The following is a 20,655-nucleotide window of genomic DNA, read 5'->3' as shown; positions in this document are numbered from 1 at the left end:
TTCATCATTATCACCACCACATACCATCATTTCTGCTAGGGGAACAGCTGCAATCACTACTTTGTTATCTTGACGAATTTGGATTTCCTGAATGCTGCCTCTTCTCTGCGCAAGGTCACCAAGCACTGCACTGAGGAGATCTTCGCTCACTGTAATTTCCAGATTCATTAAGGGTTCCAGCAGTTGTTTACTGGCTTTCTTCAAAGCCTAAAATCAAAAAGAAATAAGTTACCCTTGGCTCCCTTTTAAAAATGCAAATCTTCTATGGTGTGGACTATATAATGAAACTAACTTCTGTCTCATAATCCCTACATCCCATAGGGTATGTTCCTACAGAGTGTATTAGATCAGAGAAAAAGGAAACTATGCTATACCGATAATTGTGTGTATACATACACACACACACACACACCCCCCTCGCTTTCCCTACACATGAACCAGAGATGACAACAACAATTTATTACTAAGAGGCCTCCAGCCATGTCTCAGCCCCCAACAGCAGTAGAAAACTATATTATGCCAACTCCAAGTGTTAAGGGAAAAAAAAGTATACAAACGTCAAGAATCCCGTGATTCAGCGTGAACAACAAAACATGATGACATGAAACAATGGCTATTGCAAGTTAATATGTTAAAAGAAATGAAGTAGCTGAAATTGAAGGCTTTAAAGCTTAAAAAAAGCAAGATGTTGTGAATTAATGGTACAGTACCTCACTTTGGAATAAGGTAAGATTGACCCAAGGCTAAAAGGGACAAAAATATTTTCACAGGAAAAAATATAGGATATAGAGGAGCTTAGTAAACCCAAGACAGTGCCAACTTCGCTCCACGCAACAAGCCATATTATGTTGAATCTCCAATTCTTAACTAATTCAACCCGGATAACACCACACAAAATGGTAAGGATTGATGCCAAAAAGTTGAGTGAATATTCCCACAGTGCAATCTGCTCTAATCTGGGGGCTCCTGAAGGGGTGTTAAAGAGCTTATTTCATTCCAATCGATTACACAATTTTATTTGATACTCTAGGTATCTAAAATAGTTTGCAAAAAATACTACTAGTGCTGTAACCACAGGCAACCAGGTTATGCACTTCAATAGCTCACACCGAGTTTTAAGCAGTAAAGCCAATTTTACCAAGAACGCATTACAAAGCCCATAGCAAAAAAGTTTCATTTTTCAGCTGACAGTAACTGTATATATCGCTACATACAAAGCTGGGAAGTGGTACATGCCACTAAAGAAGTGCACAAGATCAGTACAAATTCAGAACTGATTTCTTAGGATTAAGAAGAAAGATTCCAATAGGATGTGTGAATTAATAATATGCAGAGAAAGTAGAAGCTACAGGGAACACACTTCAAGAAACCTGATGGAAAGTAAAGACAAATAATGTGACACTACATAAGAAGTAACTGAGCGTATATCTTAAATCTATGCAAAATATAATGCAGATCACAAAAACTGCCAAGAGAACACAATGATAAAATCCAAGTATTCCTGAGGTAAACAGCCCTCCAGATGTAAAGAAAATTATGTTGATTTTCTAACATGAAAGACTAAAGACCTATCACGTACACCTGGAGGAGTTTAAATGTTTTGCTGGAAGCTACCTGGCTAGAGGTGACAATCAAAATTCTGAAGGACATCAAACAAGGGAAAAAGGAAGATTCAAGACATTCCTTATGTTGTGAGTGTTGTATATGTTTCTGAACAAGTAGTAAGGTGCACACATCTCTGCCATCTTCCTAAAGGCTGCATTTTTGTCTAATTCACCATCATATTTCCCCATGAAACTGCACTGTAGAATAGTCTTCTAGTTGCATTATACCTTTTGCATACAACGAGAAACACAAGCAGAAATCATAGTCAGGGAAGTTTCAGGGTGCATGGTCATGGAATACACAGTCACTGCTACATCCTGAACTGGGAATCCCAGGAGCGGTCCTAGACAAAGAACAAACAATGTGTTAGCATTACAATGTTTCATGTCATTTTTCACATTATCAAGTTATAGAAAAAGTATTTGGGGATTAACCTGAAGGGTCTGACATCCCCTCTGACCTACTCAGTAGACAAGCTATTTGTTTTATTTCTTGCTCTAACAATCATTTTATCATTGTCCAACTTTGCCAAAAGGGGCAGATAGGCAAATCATCATGTAGCCTTATGGTTTATTATCCCTCTTGGTCAACAGCATAAGCAACATTTGCCAGAATTAGGTCTCTGATGTTCCCAGAGTGTATTATAGAAACAAAAAAGTGGACCAAATTAATCTTACAAAAGAAAAAAGAAATCATTTTCAGAATAGACTTGACTGCTAAAGTGTCTTCATAAAGAGAGAGAACATTTAATTATGATTAAAGATGTAAGGACATTCATGTTAATCAAAAATAGATGTACCACCATAGCACTTTTTTAATAAATTGTTATAACAACTAAGGGCAGCTGTTGACTTCCTGATCCAAATGTAGATTTTAACCCTCCTGGAGTGAGGTCAGCTGTCTCCCTGGCACCATTTTCTTCCCTACCCAAATCCTGAAGAGCATTCTTAGCAAAACATGGATCTGTGTGGGGGAGTAGGCAGAGGCCCATACTGGGCAAGGACAGGACTTGGGGAAAACAAAAACAACCCCACCCCACCATCCAGCAGTCCCAAAAGGAGGTATTATGACCAGAGCACCTTTTCTGCAACTCCCATTTAAGTGAGAGGATGTATGCCTGAGGCAGACACACGTCAGGTAGGCCCTGTTAGTGGGGCTCTGAAACCAGCAGGTGCCTTATTTCATGCCAGGAGTGGGGAGCAAACCCTGCTCCTGTCAGAATATTATGGGGAAAACTTTACAATGTTTTCCATCTAGAGTTTTTCTCCCCTTACCACCACATCTTCCCATTGACTTTCCTATAGTAAAGAGCAATTTGGCCATGTTATTAACTTATATAGTGAGAGTATAGTTAATGTTTTGTGACGTCAAGAGATGGTTAGTAATAAAACTAAATACCAATAATCAATCAGTACAATGTGTCTGACGAGTCTGATGCTTTATCCATATTTGAACTTCAGATGAATATTATTTGCAGTTACTTACTGGGCAATGGGCTGGATTTGAATCAGTGACTCAGAGCTACATTAACCCTCTGTCATTTTCTCTGACTTTATGCTGTGCTCTCTTTGCATTATGACTGCTGCACTCCTTTTTCCCCATTATTTCTTATTTTCCCTTCTGCCTCACACTGCCCTTCCACTCCATTTCCTGATCTGTGTTTTCCATGATGTCCTGAGCCAAGTATCTTAGCAGTCCAAAGAAACTTCACTGGAACCCCACACTTTGATGTGCTGGCCAAGGTGGTTTCAGAGACTGCGATTTCTGTTAACTTCACAGTGCATGTCAGAGAGATGGTGAGAAACACCAACCAGCATGTCAACACAGAATGAAGTTATAGAACAGCAGTTTAATGCCTTTTTTTTTTTTTTTTTTTTTAAAAAAAGCCTATATTGTGCAGTTAGGCAAAGCTTTTTATTTTACACCTTCAGAGACTATAATATATTTGAACGCATGCAAAACAATTCAGATAATATGGCAAAAATATGGCATTTTCATGACTGCCTCCCACCCCACAGGTCAGTTCCATCACACCAGCATTGTTTATGGAATATCATAAGAATAATACACTTCTCATCATGTGGGATATGGAGTCAAATCAAAGTGGGGTTCAATATCGAGATACCCAAGAGGAAGAAAAAAAGTGGAGTTTTAAAAATATGCCAAATTTCCGCCCGAGTCAAGGGGCATTCAGCACATTCTGTGGAAGATGAAGGAATTCTGAAAATTTGCTTTTGCCCCTGTCATTTTAATAGTGCTACCATGATGCATTTTAGTTTTCTGGCTATGAAGAAGCCCTTCTTTCTAATAGCTAAGGCTACAATTATGTCATGGAAGTCTCGCAATCCGTGCCTTCCAGAGACCTCTAGAACATTTTCCACTTCAGCCCTGGGACAGTGGGGCTAGAGCGGTCAGCTGGTAACCCCCATGCAGCTCCCAGCCACTGCAGGTGGCATGGGGACTCCAGAGATCCCAGCCACCATTAGGTGCAGGGGTGGGGAGAACCCAGAGTCCAAGCAGCTGTGGGCACTGGATCCTCTTCCTTTCCCATTCTGTCAGGGATATTTTTAGTCAAAGTCATGGACAGGTCATGGGCTTCTGTAAATTTTTGATTACTGCCCGTGACCTGTCCATGACTTACTAAAAGTATCCATGACAAAACCTTAGCCTTACTAATAGCACTCGGACCATGTAATTTCTAATGTGAAATTTTATTCAAATACCTACAAAAATTTGTCATAATGGTTTCTTTACCTTGAAGATATGAACTGTTAATTCCATTTTCTATAGCTTCTTGAATGTCTTTCTGAAGTGGTTCCATGAAATTGTCAGCATATTCAATGACTGGTGTTACTGATGATCTCTCTCCTACCCATGGTCTTACTCCCAGCTGGGTGGTCACCAAGTGCCGTTTATCTCCTATCGTTCTGTCCAACGTATCTATGGTAAAATGAAGGACATATTTGAGAAACAGTTAATATGCTCCACACATCATCTAAAAGTTAATGTTAACTAGTCACGTCATTAGAAGACCATTTAAAAATGAGTAAGCAAACAAGTTGCAAGGACAGAAAACTAATATTCTCTGTATTCTTTCATTTTACCTGTGGCTTGGACCGAGTTTAGGATGGTTTCTCTATATGCTATCTGAAGGGGTCCTAGATAGGTCTCAATGCCATATTCCCGTTTGATTCGGTCATGAATAATCTCAATGTGCAGCTCTCCCATGCCACAGAGAACAGTCTAGATAAAGAAGTGAATCAAATAAAAAAAGTGAGAGACAAAGTAAATATTCACACAATCTTACAATCTCTCTTCCTCCATGGGTCATGTTTATAGGATTTCATTTTAATCTGATCAGATACACAATACTTATTGCATTTATAATGTGAACACCATTTATAGTGCCTTTCACCGAAGGATCTCAGAACTCTAAAATAACTGCTTATAACTATAGGAATTAGGGAACTAAGTTTAAGTCAGCAATGTATCGACAATCTTACTTGTCCAGTGTCAGGATCTATCTTCACTTTCAAACTTGGATCTTCACGCTGAAGGCAGTTCAATGCATTATCCAAGTCTGTGTATAAACAACAAATATTGCTATATATAAAAATATATTAGTAACTTGTAACTAGCTATGAGTAGCTATCTGAAGCATTCACCCATAAGATCAGATTCTATCCTCAGTGGTATTGTAGAGTCATACAAGAAAAGTATGACAAAGTATAACCTTGTCATGGCAGCCTTTACAAGAAAAGTATAGAACTATAGTTTGCCTCATTTCAAAGTAATGGGTTCTTGAGTTAACAAGGTGTAATAAAGTAACTGGTATACAAGTTTTAAAAAAATGCCTCATCAGAGTAATATTTGGCACTTCTATAGCTCCTCAGAGAATCTGAAAGCACTTTACCAAGAGGGGTAAATATCCCCATTTTACAGATGGGGACACTGACACACAAAAATTAAATGATTTGTCTCCGATTTCAATGTGAGTCAGCTGTGGAGTTCAAAATACAAACTAGATCTCCTGACTCCCCATCCTCTGCTCTAATTACTAGAAGACAGCAACTCCAAAAATAAAGTAATAAGCTAATAGTTTTGACTTGTTTATGCACTTTGTAGGTTTTTTCCAAAGATTGTAATCAAAGGATCAATACCCAGGCAATCCACTCAATCATTCTGCACCCCTTCCCTCCAATTCCACTAGAATCCAGGAGACCAGATGGACATGCTAGAAGTCCTGATAGTCAACAAATCTAGGCTCTGCTGGGCTAAGGAGAGAGAAAAGAGGGTTTCCAGAATCAAAGATCCAAAGTTGCCCATCAGGTTCTCAGAAAGATGTTTATGAAAGAGGCAGTGTTCTGTGGGTGAATTTGCAAAAAGAAAAGGAGTACTTGTGGCACCTTAGAGACTAACCAATTTATTTGAGCATAAGCTTTCGTGAGCTACAGCTCACTTCACTGGATGCATCCTAAGGTGCCACAAGTACTCCTTTTCTTTTTGCGAATACAGACTAACATGGCTGTTACTCTGAAACCTGTGGGTGAATTGTGATAAGTGACTTCCAGACTCCTGATCAGTGGAGATAAAGGCCATAGAGGGTGGTGGATAGTGCTGACTGGAGAAAGTACCTAGACTTGGAAATGTACTTTCATTCAAACACATTGCACACAATACAATATCCTGCTCTCTCAGCAAGAGGCTGCAAGTCTCAAAGCTAACTGTGCAAGTGGAAACGGATGTAGGAAGACAAAAGTGCAGCTCTCCCACCTTCCAAAATGAGGTAAGAACCAATCATCTAATCTTTAGGGTTGACCAAAAAAAAAATCATGAAAAGAATAGTAGCAAAGCACACACAAATTATAAAATTTAGCACTTATGCAAAATCATTAAGGGTCTCATTGTGTTACTGATCCATGCATGCAATTCAATTACATCACATCAACTGTATGCGCATGCACAGATCAAGGATCATTGTGGATGATAGTATATAGTATAACTCTAAAACTGCTTTAGTAGCTGTGTTGTACCTGGCTGTTTGGACATCGAAGGTGGTTCTATTGTACAAAAGAAGACTGGCTCGGGGATCTCTACGCCAGCTAATAAAAGGCTCTCTACTTCACTGTTACCGCCAGGCTTTCTCCCAACCTCTCTTCCAGCTCGACGGGCTGCAGCCACAGCAGACGCCTTTGATGAAACAATGGTGTCTCCAGTGGCACTCTAAAGTACGCCAAACGTCAAATGACATCAGGTTGTTTGCAAAGAATTGTTTTTTTAACGCTCTTCATGATAAAAACTAAGTAATTACTGTAGGTTCTCTTTGGATAATTAAATTAAAACCAGATTCAGAAGGACATCAGAAGCTCTAATTACATAGCTGTCTGTTCAGTACCAGCTGAGTTTTTAGTAGTTCTTGTATGCCAAAGTGACTGTATTTTTAAAAGACACAACATATACAGAAAACAGAGGAAATAGATCAACTACATTTATAAAAAAAAATAACTGAAATACAGTGAATTTAAATAGAACATTAAAAGCTAAAAATATTTGAAACTAAAAGAAAACGTGATCTTGTATCTCATATTTATGTGGTGAGTAGCTTTTCAAATAAAACTCTTGAGAATCAAATGTCTTCCTTTACCTGTTTCAGCCCAACAGTAAGGGCAATATTGCCAGCCATTAGTGAAGGTATTTCTATTTGCTGGTCAGCAAAAGGCAGCAGAAGGCGACTCATTCTCTCTCTGCAAATGAATTACTCATGTTATCTACTATTCAAATACAAATGCCAATGCTTCAATGAACATCTCTCATCTCACTCCTACTCACGTGCAATTTTTGTTGATGTTATATACAGCTGATTGAGGTTTCATTGTGCCTGAGTAAATGCGTATAAAAACTAATGGCCCACGTTGTTTATCATGAAGAACTTTAAATGCCAGGGCACACAAGTCATCTTTGTACCATGGCCTGTAAAACATAACCAATGAATCAGAAGAGCAACCTCATACAACTCATTAACAAAAAACAACCTAGTTCCAGTTTTAGCTACATTTCCACTCATTTACAATACCTATTTGTAACTATTAATTCAGAGGCAGATTTTTTTTTATTTTTACAGCATATAAATTTACACAATTAGGATTACTCTAGGTAGTCCCCCTAACAGTAAAAATAGCTGTGCTGAAATATGATGTAAATCAGTGGATATTAGAGATGTCCCCTACTGGGCTTTGCAGGAGTATGGTGAACGTTAGATACTTTTTTGAGGTGAAATTAAGAACAGAAGGTGGCTCATGCAAGGCCCTTTGTGCTCTGCAGGAAGGTCATCTTGGAGTACCTCAGGCTACTTCAGAACAGTGCCTAGTCAATGATTGCTCCTATTAACAACCAGAATGCACCAGTTCAAAAGCATCAAACCTGGAAGACCATGAAATAATAATTCACATGTATGGCTTTTAAATTAAGCTTTGAAATAGGAGCAGTTCACTCAGACAAATCAGTTAAGGAACGGGCTTACCTACTTCTCTTCCCCACCCCCCTTTTTTATGGTTAAACTATGAGTAACAGCAATTAGAGAACTAAATAGGGAAGAGACCTAGCTTTTATTTTCAGCTTCATTGCTAACACACTGCATAACCTTGGCAAGTCACCTATAAAATGGAGAAATAATATTCACCCACCTTTGTAAAACGCCTGGATCTACAGATGAAAGGTGGTTTACAGCTATAAATTATGATTAAACAATAAGTTTTGCAGTCAAAAAATATACACAGATGCTTTGGATAGTACTGACCAAGTAGCTTCAGTACTCGAGTATATTTTTATGACTGCATATCTTAGTGTTATACCTGGTGTAAAACATCATTCCTACTGGATAAAAAAACCCTCAATACTTCAAAAAAATATACCCCGATTTTGGAAATCACAAACAGTTCTACATTTTCTCCTTGTAATTTTACCAATTCATTTTCCCAAACAGTTGTTAAATCACTTTATCTTCTCATTACACTTACAGAAAGTCATAGGAACGCTCATTAGGTGCAGGTAAGTACATAGCAATGGCATCCAGTAAAGGCTGTACTCCTTTATTCTTCAATGCGCTTCCACAGAACACAGGTACTGCTTTCTGTGCCAGTGTTACTCTACGTACAGCAGACTGTAACTGCAGAAGGAGAAAGGAGTATTTTCAATTCATGTATTTATGACTTAGCCTTTAAAAAAAAAAAAAAAAAAAAAAAGAATACAGAGAAGTAGTGAGGAAAATTAAGGCACAATTCCAGAAACCCTCCACACATGGGCCTTCCACTGATTTGAATGGGAGTTTTTCCTCACAGAGCCACACCTATAATTTGTAGTAACTGTAGATTACAAATCAGGTGGTTTCTGGGTGCACAAAAATCATGATTTTTAAAAATCCTGTTTAAAATTTAAACAATTTCTTAATTTAAATCAGATTTCTTTTATTTATATGTTGCTAGTTCTTTATTATATTTCCATTTTGTAGTCTTAAATTACTGAAGTGGATGTGTTCTGCTGGTTTCTTTCTTTAGTTTGATTTTTTTTCTGAGAAATTTCATAGTAAAAGTGCTCATCTACCCTGAATAAAACAAGTCCAAGGCCATTATTACAGCCTTACGGTGAGACCACCACACACTCAAACACAAAATTGACATGCAAATAGCCCAATACTGTATTTGCCAACAAAAATAAATGAGATCATGACTTTCACAAGTGAAGAAAGTGAAAGTGGACATGCTTCAGACAGGCTATACTCCTTTCATCAGGGTTTGCGTCTGCATCAAATGGGACTTGTGCTCCTGAGTCACTTAGGGTACGACTACCAGGGCGGGTGGGGGGAGGGAAGTGGGAGCGGGAAATCCATGGCAGCGTGTCTCAGAGTCTGAATCAACTGACGCAGGCTTGCGAGGTTCATCCTATGGATCTAAAGATACCCATGTGTAGACATTCAGGCTTGGAGCCCAGGCTCTAGCCTAAGCATCTACACACCTTTTTTTTACCCCCATAGGGCTCTGAGTTGACCTGGGCTCTGTGACTTGCTGCCGTGAGTCTTTTTTTCCTGTATAGACATACTGTTAGGTTCTTTTGAAAACCTTACCCGTAGATGCCTAAATATGAGCTTAGGAGTCTAACTTGAGACTCCTGTTTTTGAAAATTTTGATATGTTTGTACAAAGTAAGTTCACAATTACTTAGTGAAAATCTAAATAACCTTTCAGTGTGAACAATGAAGCAATCTGTTTTGAAGTGAAATATTTTGGGGGAGAATTTTTTTTTTCAAATACAATTTTAGTTCCTGACGCTGCAAACACTTATGTACATGTGTAACTCTAAGCACATGAGAAGTCCTACTGAAGTCAACGGGGCTATTTGCATGAGCAAAGTTGTGTACCTAGTTCACTGTTACAGCATCATGGCCTTGATTTTCAATATTTTGCTTTTTTGCCTATAGCAGTTTTATAAGCCTCAGTAAAATATTCTGCAGTGGCTTAAAAAAAAATCCACAGACTTTATAATGTAGTTCATTATTAATTCTAATCTAAAGTTGCAATAGCACAAATTTTACAATTAGCTTTATTTTATTTTTACTACAAAGCCTCCAACTGATTTATATCCCTGATATTAAAATAAAAAATAAAAATAAAATGATCTTGATTTAAAATTGCTCCACCCTGGCTCGTTTTGATTTTAACAGTTAACCTTTCTGTTGGAATATACAAGTGACAATACTGTGCCCCACATTTTAATTGCGTTCCTTACATTTTAAAGGGGACTGCAGGTCTATATTTGATCTCAGGAAGGTTAGAAAGTATTTCAAACTACTTTAAATACAGTTGTACAAAACTCACATCAAGGTAACAAAATTGTTCAAAAACAATAGCCTCCTCCAAGAGCCTGATCCGAAGCCCACTGGAGTCTTTCCTCTGACTCCAACGGGCTATGGATCAGACTATAAAACAACTGCATGTTTAGGTGCTGCAACAGACAAGAGCCCCTGGGCCCCAGACCCCATGACTTCAGAACAACAACAAAAGTCACACAAGGCAAGGACCATCTTTTTGTTGTGTATTTGTAAAGCATCTAGCCCAACATGGTCCTGGGCTATGACGAGGGCCCCATAGGCACACTAAGGTGGTGGTAATAATAAATGTCAATAAGGCGGTCACTATTTCCCCCCATCCCCTATAAGAGGAAAGTCAATCAAGGGACTCTGTGTCAGACATCCATCCTGGGATGTTTGAACATCCCATCAATTCACACCAACCAGATTCTGCTCTCAATTACACTGGTGTAAATCCAGACCTGCTCAAAGTGGAAACTGGCCCGCTGCATAGGATGTTCTATTTTCCCTTCCTTAGCCTCTTCCTCCAATATCCAGGTAACTTTAAACGAAAATCACCCATGATCAAATTAACTTATTTTTATTAATTGTGTCCAACATGTTTGAGAATCAGATTCAATAGCAATATCAGATGAAATCCTTACATTATACAGTTTGAGTATAATACTGCTTGTTAAATTCACAGCACCTTAATCACCATCTAAACTGGCTTAATGCTTTAGTACCAAAAGAAAAGGAAAAACTTCTTCACATGATCTACAGCTGGCTATGGTAGCTTTTGTCTGAAATTTAAACGTTTATTTATTTATTTATTTTAGCACTGGTCAACACAGAATGCATGCTTGCCACATCACACTTAATCCACATGCACAACAGAAAAAAATATAATCAGAATGACAACTAGTAAAAACATACAGTCATAGTAACTGGATGGTAAAAATGTACCTTATCAGCTGGTAGTAAGTCAAAATTTTCACTAAAATCTCCTAAAACCAACTCAGCAAATTCATCATCCAGATCTGCAACCTGCAAGAGAGAATATTTCTGCATTATCAGTAACTATACTATTCCACAGTTGGCCCAGCAATACTACCTATCTGAGCCAGAAAACTAATGCAGAATGAAGCTTTTGCAAACATTGGAGATCATGGATTCAGAGTCTTGCAAACATAATTTACATTTATTACAATAAAATTGAAAAATTGACAAGATTAGCTAACAACATTGATGGAATATGAATTATTGAGATGCTGAATTTTGAATAAAAGCGGTTTTATTTTAGAAAATTTCAATTTTGAATACATTGTTAAAATGAATGTTTCCCTCTTATGTTACAGAATCTGTTAGTTTATAACAATAGATACTTTAGTATGCTACCAAATAAAAAAAGTAAACTGAAGCAATCTGCTGTGTTATGAGGAAAGAAAACTTTGAAATAATAAATGAACATTACATGCTAAAATGTCCACTTGCTAATATCAGGGGGTAGCCATGTTCGTCTGTATCCACAAAAACAACAAGGAGTCCGGTGGCACCTTAAAGACTAACAGATTTATTTGGGCATAAGCTTTCGTGGGTAAACAAAACAAAACAAAACAAAACACTCTTTCAGATGCATGGAGTGAAAATTACAGATTCAGGCATTACATACTGACACGTGAAGAGAAGGAAGTTACCTCACAAGTGGAGAACCAGTGTTGACAGGGCCAATTTGATCAGGGTGAATGTAGTCCACTCCCAATAATTGATGAAACTTGCTAATATGCACTCTCCACCTAGCCCAACTGCTTTTTCAGACCCTTTTAGGTACTTTAGACTGCTATCTGGGATTTTGGGGGACTGTCTGGAGAGTGAATCCACAACGAGAAAAATCAGAGCCTCTGGGGTAATGGTTCTTCAAGAAGTGAGAACTGCAGGCTGACAAAGTTGCTGGACAATGTATTAGACCGACAGATAATGCACGTCCATCATCTCTCAGACTGAAAGATTTCAGCCAACAGTGACAGCTGTGAAGGGCTCAATTAGAATAAATGCTTCTCAGCTGTAAAGGATTATGCTCCCTCTTCTGACTAACAGAGCCACTGATCAGCTAAAACTGAAATATATATATATATATATATATATATATATATATATATATATATATAGGGAAAACAGATAATCAGCTAAAACATGAAAAGTAATAAATTTACTTCATTAACTAAATGAAAGGAAAATGCTACAAATTTTCCCCACAAGATTTGTATTCCAACTATTACATTTTAGATCAGCATTAAGTGGACAGCTCTCACACAAAGTTATTCAATCAAACAACATTACTGGTCCATCAGATCTTATATCCAGCTTCTGCAAAGGACCAGTAAACACTCTGCCCTTATATAGTGCTTTTTATTAAATTATTCCAATGTAAATCCCTTTGACAAATGGTGAAGCACTATCACCCCCATTTTACAACTGGAGAATTTGAGGAACTAGGTGGTTAAATGATCCTCCTAATGTGACTTTGCGAGGAACATAAAACAGATCTCCCAACTCTCAGACTGATACTCCGATCATTTCATCGCCATCTCCCATAGCTGATGTTTTAGAAGAATTTGAAAATCCTCAATCATCTACTTAGCCAGTTGTGCAGTGCTACAAATGCTGTTCCTTGACCACTACAGTAAGTCAGATTATACCACAATTTTAACTTGCATAACTACAAATATTAGAAATTATAAAACTATCCATTAGTTTCCTTATTCTCCAATCAACATTACTCTTGTAAATATCAGAGCTAACAGCATGCACTAAAACCCTGTATTTTGAGAGAAAAAACCGCAATGAAATGCAGCAAAATCATTCAGATATGGCTAACCCCTCTATTACAATTTATGAGTTTATTCCAAAGTGTGTGACATTAGAATTATAGCAAAGGAAAAAGACGCGCTGAACAGACAACTCAAAGACGATGCCCTGTTTAAAATGTCATAGAATTTAAGGCCAGAAGGAACCACTGTGATACTGTATTCATTCTCTGGGCCCAAAAAATAGCAACCTAAACTGATCCAACTGTACCACCTGTGTGTTTCAAGATTTTTATACAGAAATAGATGGAGTTTATATCTTGTCTTCATAACACAGTAGTGCTGAAAAGATTCCAAAAGTTGCAATCTGCAAAAGGGAAGGATAGCTAACACAAAGAACTGGGAGTTAGGAAATATTGGTTCTTCTAGTCTCAGCTCTGCCATGGACTTCCTGCATGAGCTTGGCCAAGTTATTTAATCTCTCTGTACTTTAGTTTTGTCATCCCTATGTTGTCACATAGGTGTTGCGAGACTAAAGGGCCCAATTCTGCTTACACTCAAGTCAGTGGCAGTTTTGTCAGACTTTGGTCAGAGTAGGTTTGGGCCCTAATTTATTAATGTTCATGAAGTGCCTTGAGATCTTTTGATGGAAGGAAAGCAGTGTAGATATACAGAATAGGGCTGTCAAGCGATTAAAAAAATTAATCGCGATTAATCGCACTGTTAAACAATAATAGAATACCATTAATTTAAATATTTTTGGATGTTTTCCACATTTTCAAATATACTGATTTCAATTACAACACAGAATACAAAGTGTACAGTGCTCATTTTCTATTTATTTTTGATTACAAGTATTTGCACTGTAAAAAAAATATATATAGTATTTCTCAATTCACCTAATACAAGTACTGTAGTACAATCTCTTCATCATGAAAGATGAACTTACAAATGTAGAATTATGTACAAAAAAACTGTATTCAAAAATAAAACACTAAAATTTGAGAGCCTGCAAGTCCACTCAGCCTTTCTTCTTGTTCAGCCAATCGCTCAGACAAACAAGTTTGTTTACATTTGCAGGAGATAATGCTACCTGCTTGTTGCTTATAATATCACTTGAAAGTGAGAACAGGCATTCTCATGGCACTGTTGTGGGCGGTGTCGCAAGATATTTATGTGCCAGATGTGCTAAAGATTCATATGTCCCTTCATGCTTCAGCCACCATTCTAGGGGACATGCGTCCATGCTGATGATGGGTTCTGCTCGATAACAATCCAAAGCAGTGTGGATCAACGCATGTTCATTTTCACTATCCGAGTCAGATGCTACCAGGACAAGGTTGATTTTCTTTTTTGGTGGTTTGGGTTCTGTTGTTTCCGTATCAGAGTGTTGCTCTTTTAAGACTTGTGAAAGCATGCGCCACACCCTGTCCCAATCAGATTTTGGAAGGCACTTCAGATTCTTAAATCTTGGGTTGAGTGCTGTAGCTATCTTTAGAAATCTCACATTGGTATCTTCTTTGCGTTTTGTCAAATCTGCTGTGAAAGTGTTCTTAAAATGAACAACATGTGCCGGGTCATCATCCAAGACTGCTATAACATGAAATATATGGCAGAATGCAGGTAAAACAGAGCCGGGGACATACAATTCTCCCCCAAGGAGTTCAGTCAGAAATTTAATCAACACATTATTTTAATGAGCATCATCAGCATGGAAGCATGTCCTCTGGAATGGTGGCTGAAGCATGAAGTGGCATACGAATGTTTAGCATATCTGGCATGTAAATACCTTGCAATGCCGGCTACAAAAGTGCCATGCAAATGTCTGTTCTCACTTTCTGGTGACATTGTAAATAAGAAAAGGACAGCATTTTCTCCTGTAAATGTAAACAAATTTGTTTCTCTTAGCGATTGTCAGAACGAGAAGTAGGACTGAGTGGCCTTGTAGGCTCTGAAATTTTACACTGTTTTGTTTTTGAGTGCAGTTATGTAACCAAACAAAAAAAAAAAAAATCTACATTTCATGACAAAGATTGCACTACAGGTACTTGTATGAGGCGAATTGAAAAATACTAATTTCTTTTGTTTATAATTTTACAGTGCAAATATTTAGAATGAAAAATATGCGCTTTATTTCAATTACAACACAGAATACAACGTGAAAATGTAGAAAAACATCCAAAATATTTAATAAATTTCAATTGGTATTCTATTATTTAACAGTGCGATTAAAACTATGATTAATCGTGATTTTTTAATCACAATTAATTTGAGTTAATCACGTGAGTTCACTGCGATTAATCGATAGCCCTAATAAAAATATATTAATTTAAAAAATACTGTGTAAGTACTTTACATATTTACTTTAGAAACTTTACTTGTTCTATTAAGGCATTTCTTGCATCGTTGACATCCTTTAACAATTCAGGATCTTCAGTTTCTGTCAGGGGTTTTTGCTCAAAAACTTTTCCATCATCCAGACTAGAAGCAGGGTTCCAAATAATTTGTTCCTTGGTCACTACATCAACCAGTCCCTTGAAGGTCTTGGCCTCACCAATTGGCAACTGTAAAGAGAAAGGAAAATTACACAATTAGGAAACACTAGCATGAATACAAAACCTACCTGTCACATGCAGATTTGTTCAACAGTAAAATTATTAACACTGCAAATAATGAGCATTGCATTTTGTTATTTATATGCTATTTCCATTGTGTGAATGTATTTAACACTATTTGTTGGTTGTTTATAACAATAAAAATAAAGTTAAAAAATAATTAACATTAAATTTCTTAGTTTACCTGTAAAAGCAAAGGTTTTGTCTTCAACTTTTGCTTGATACTGTCAACAGCATAAGTAAAACTATATTAAAAAAAAATAACAGAAGTTAAACAGAAGAGTTAGCCAACTTTAATGCTACACATCAGTTTATCCATTGGTTTAATATTTCTTATTTATTGCTAAACTAGTTCCACAATCAAAAAAAAAATCTTTTGAATAAGATTTAGCATTATAATTTTTTGCTGGCCACACCCACTGTGATATTTTCAACTCTATTTCATAAAATGTTCCGCTTCATTATAATTAAGGCTACGATTAGATCACAGAGGTCATGGAATCCATGACTTCCACTGACCTCCGTGATATTTTCTGCCCCAGGGCTGGAGCTCCCAGCCCCTGCCCTGGTTGGGAGACCGGAGCTGCCCAGCTGTGGCAAAGGGCGGGGCGGACTCCCTGCAGCTGCCCAGCCATGACGGGACCCCACAGCTGTCTAGCCAGCAGGGACTCCCGGAGGGATCCTACAGCTGCCCAGCCTCTGTTGGGTGCCTGGCGGACCCTGCGGCTGCCCAGCCGTGGCAAGGGGTCCCCATTGCAGGCCAACCTTGCAGGCAGGAGGACCCTAGAGCTCCCATACACCGCAGCAGTGGGTGCAGAACCTGCCTACTCCTTTTGTCAGGGCTATTTTTAGTGAAAGTCAGAGATAGAACTCTGTGATTGTTTATTGCCTGTGACCTGTCCATGACTTCCACTAAAAATATCCATGACCAAAAAACAGCCTTAATTATAATTAGAAATATTCTCTCAAACCAGCCCCCCTGTAGTGTGCTTATCGTTTATAAATAAATAAAATTGTGGTCTTCATACCTTGCCCCATTTTTGTCCATCTTATTTAAAAAACAAATTCGTGGTATATGATGCTTGTCTGCTTGTCGCCATACTGTTAGAGTCTGTGCCTAAAGAAAAATGACAGAAAACATCAAAATGCTTGCCCTGATGGCCGAATGGCAGCTCACTGATTTACGAGACCCAGATTAATTTTCTCATCTTGAGCTCTTGCTCCCTTGCTGCAAGGGCAGTGTGATCAGCATATGCAGGGGAAGGGACCGCTCAGCCACTACTCCTTGACCTGTTAAACTGCAGTGTTGATAGGCTCCAAAATGAGCCTTGTCCCATCCAGGCTTCTCAAAGGTGGAAGGAATGACTGTGCCCCGGATTGGGGCCTCAAGGACGCCAGGGATAAAATGAGGGGAAAATGGAAGCAATCTAAGTGATGTGGGGGATTCCATAAGGAATAAAAACCTAATACGTATGCACACTATAATTATTATTGCTAACATGTCAAAGTGCATGCAAAGTAAACACTTGTATAGCTATGAATAGGCCACCGATTTTTACTGCAATTGGGTTGGCATAACAGCAGCAATCAATACAACCTGCACATTGCTGGGCATTTCTAATATTTTTTTATTAAAGCAAATTAAATCTGGTATATTAGAAATAGTTCAAATATTGAAGTCTAGTCACTTAACACATGAGGAAAGTTAATACAAGTGTTCCATGTATTAGTTGATGATTAGAACCCTTAAGCTCTATTTTTGTTGTTGGTAATCAAAAGCGTCTCTCCAACATGGCAGCACATACTGTGCCACAAAGGAAACTCAAATAATGGGCTGTTCCCAAGACTTCTGTACTCTGATCTGATGGTCATACTAGACACTCCAAGCAGGACCTGGAGAACCTCCAAGGAGAAACAGCATTCTAGCTGAGAATTAAAGTAATTCTCTACAATTAAATTTGATGTGAGAAATGAACAGCTACTTATTTCTTCCCACAGATGAAGCTAGCCCAAAACATCTTAAAGATCTCAATCTCTGTATCTGTTACAAAAGACCAATGGTGAAAACACTTATTTGTGCCCTGTCATCAGGAACAAGCACATGAAATCAGATCTCAAAATTAGGTCGGAAACCAAACTTTGACTGACTGAAACCATCAGAGCATAAACTGCATTCACACTGAACAGGGTCTCAGAGGAAGCTACTTGAGCCTATTTTAAGTCATTACATGTTGCAAAATCTTCACTGCGAGTAATTTTTACCTCCACACCAGCTGAAGCATCAAATACAGCCACTGCCCCATCCAACACTCTCAGGGAACGTTCAACTTCCACTGTAAAGTCCACATGACCTAAATGATTTACATTACGCAATGTCATAATTCAAACAGGTAAAAAGTAATAAGATAGATAACAAGTTTTTCACCATGTTAAAATGGCAACACTTTTTTAAGTTTATAAAAATACTCACATCCAGTGTTATGGGCTCTCATATACTCATTACAGAATCATAGAAATATAGGGCTGCAAAGGACCTTGAGAGTCCAGCCCCATGCTGAGGTAGGACAAGTATTCCTAGGCCACCCCAGACAGGTGTTTTTCTAAACTGTTCTTAAAAACCTCCAGTGATGGGGATTCCATAACCTCCCATGGTAACCTATTTCAGTATTTACCTATTGTTATAGTTAGAAAATTTCCCCTAACATCTAATCTAAATCTCCCTTGCTGCAGATTAAGCATATAATTTATTGGCCTACCATCATGGAAAACAATTGATCACCATCCTCATTGTAACAGCCCTTTACATATTTGAAGAATGTTATCAGGTGCTCCCTCAGTCTTCTTTTCTCAATACTAATCACACCCAGTATTTATTACCTTTCCTCGTAAATCAGGTTTTCTGAACCTTATATCATTTTTGTAGCTCTCCTATGTGCTCTCTCCAATTTGTCCACATCTTTTTTAAATTGTGGCAACCAGAACTGGACACAGTATTCCAGATAAGGCCTCACCAGTGCCAAGTAGAGCAAGTAAATTACCTCCAGTCTAACATATGGCATTCTTGTTAATTTACCCCAGAATATTAGTCTTTTCCGCAACTGTCACATTATTGCCTTATATTCAATTTGTGATCCACCCAGATCCTTTTCAGCAGTTCTACTGCCTTACAAGTTATTTCCCGTTTTGTGTTGTACATTGGAGTTTTTCCTTCATAAGCGTAGTACTTCGTACTTGTCTTACTTGAATTTCATCTTGCTGATTTCAGATCAATTCAGCTTGTCAAGGTTGTTTTGAATTCTAATCCTGTCCTCTAATGTGCTTGCAATGCCTCCCAGCTTGGTATGATCCACAAATTTTATAAGAACACTCTCGATTCCATTATCCAAGTCATTAATGAAAATACTGAACAGTACCAGATGCAGGACTAACCCATGCAAGACTCACTAGATACGTCCTCACAGCAAACCACTGATAACTATTTCGAGTTATGCACCCCTCTTTATAATAATTTCATCTAGACCACATTTTCCTAGTTTGTTTAGGAGACTCATGTAGGACTGTACCAAAAGCTTACTACAAATCAAGATATATCACATCTGCTGCTTCCCTCTTCCTCCCCACATCCACTAGGTCAGTAACCCTGTTAAACGAGGAAATGAGGTTGATTTGGCAAGATTTGTTCTTGATAAATCCACGTTGGCTATTATTTATTACCCCATTATTCTCTAAGTGCTTACAAATTGCTCCAGTATCTTTCCAGGTATCAAAGTTAGGCTGACTGATCTATAATTTCCCAGGTCTTCTTTGTTCCCCATTTTAAATATAGGTATTATGTTGGCCCTTCTCCAGTCCTAAGAGAACTCACCCATCATTTCTGAGTTCTAGAAGATAATTGCTAATAGCTCCAAAATTGCTTCAGCCAATTCCTTAAGTATTCTAGAGTGAATTTCATCAGGCTCTGGTGACTTGAATACATCTAACTTATCTAAATATTCTTTAATCTGTTCTTTATAAAACAACACCAACAGTTGGGTCCAGCATCCAACCAACTAAACCTTCTGAGATTGCACAAAAATTTAAAACCAAGATTCACTTTCTAAGCTACCTGAGCCCATCTATTCCTCCCCACTACCAGCAGGAGAAAACCTGATAGAACATATTCAAAATACTGTACCTGGTGTGTCAATCAGGTTCATTCTATAGCCCTTCCAATCAAAAGTAACAGCAGCAGACTGAATGGTAATGCCACGTTCTCGCTCTTGTACCATGAAATCCGTCACTGTGTCCCCATCATCGACATCTAATCAGTATGAACATATGCACCATTTCAGTTTGGTCACATAACTTTACATTTTGAATTACCTGCCTTGGACCAAAGTAAAGATGATGATTATTTCTCCTAGACCATATTTACTCTGTATACTTCCAAGCCATGAAAATTGCTTCCGATACAGAAAATCATAGAACTGGAAGGGACCTTGAGAGATGATCTAGTCCAGTCCCCTGCACTCATGGCAGGACTAAGTATTATCTAGACCATCCCCACAGGTGTTTGTCTAACCTGCTCTTAAAATCTCCAATGATGGAGATTTCACAACCTCCCTAGGAAATTTATTCCAGTGCTTAACCACCCTGACAGTTAGGAAGTTTTTCCTAACATCCAGCCTAAACCTCCCTTGTTGCAATTTAAGCCCATTGCTTTTTGTCCTATCCTCTGAGGTTAAGAAAAACAACTTTTCTCCCTCCTCCTTGTAACAACCTTTTACGTACTTGAAAACTGTTACGTT

The 20,655-nt window shown here is 38.0% G+C and overlaps 1 protein-coding gene across 2 annotated transcripts in view; it reads right to left on the bottom strand.

Moving 5' to 3' along the window:
- The window catches only part of GFM2 (GTP dependent ribosome recycling factor mitochondrial 2), a 43,454-nt gene that overhangs the window by 12,942 nt on the left and 9,857 nt on the right, over window positions 1-20,655 (bottom strand). For both annotated transcript variants that reach the window (XM_073344243.1, XM_073344242.1), the window contains 15 exons: window positions 20,043-20,168; window positions 18,131-18,219; window positions 16,897-16,985; window positions 16,053-16,113; window positions 15,632-15,817; window positions 11,413-11,493; window positions 8,622-8,770; window positions 7,435-7,575; window positions 7,250-7,349; window positions 6,639-6,828; window positions 5,109-5,185; window positions 4,710-4,848; window positions 4,360-4,545; window positions 1,833-1,948; window positions 25-207 (listed from right to left, as the gene is read on the bottom strand). In XM_073344243.1, the coding sequence (XP_073200344.1) occupies window positions 25-207; window positions 1,833-1,948; window positions 4,360-4,545; window positions 4,710-4,848; window positions 5,109-5,185; window positions 6,639-6,828; window positions 7,250-7,349; window positions 7,435-7,575; window positions 8,622-8,770; window positions 11,413-11,493; window positions 15,632-15,817; window positions 16,053-16,113; window positions 16,897-16,985; window positions 18,131-18,219; window positions 20,043-20,168 (1,913 nt within the window). The remainder of the gene's footprint in view (window positions 1-24; window positions 208-1,832; window positions 1,949-4,359; window positions 4,546-4,709; window positions 4,849-5,108; window positions 5,186-6,638; window positions 6,829-7,249; window positions 7,350-7,434; window positions 7,576-8,621; window positions 8,771-11,412; window positions 11,494-15,631; window positions 15,818-16,052; window positions 16,114-16,896; window positions 16,986-18,130; window positions 18,220-20,042; window positions 20,169-20,655) is intronic.

Source organism: Lepidochelys kempii, chromosome 5 (assembly GCF_965140265.1).
Source record: "Lepidochelys kempii isolate rLepKem1 chromosome 5, rLepKem1.hap2, whole genome shotgun sequence".
In the NCBI taxonomy this organism is placed as follows: Eukaryota; Metazoa; Chordata; order Testudines; family Cheloniidae; genus Lepidochelys; species Lepidochelys kempii.
This window is presented reverse-complemented; position numbering and strand designations above follow the sequence as displayed.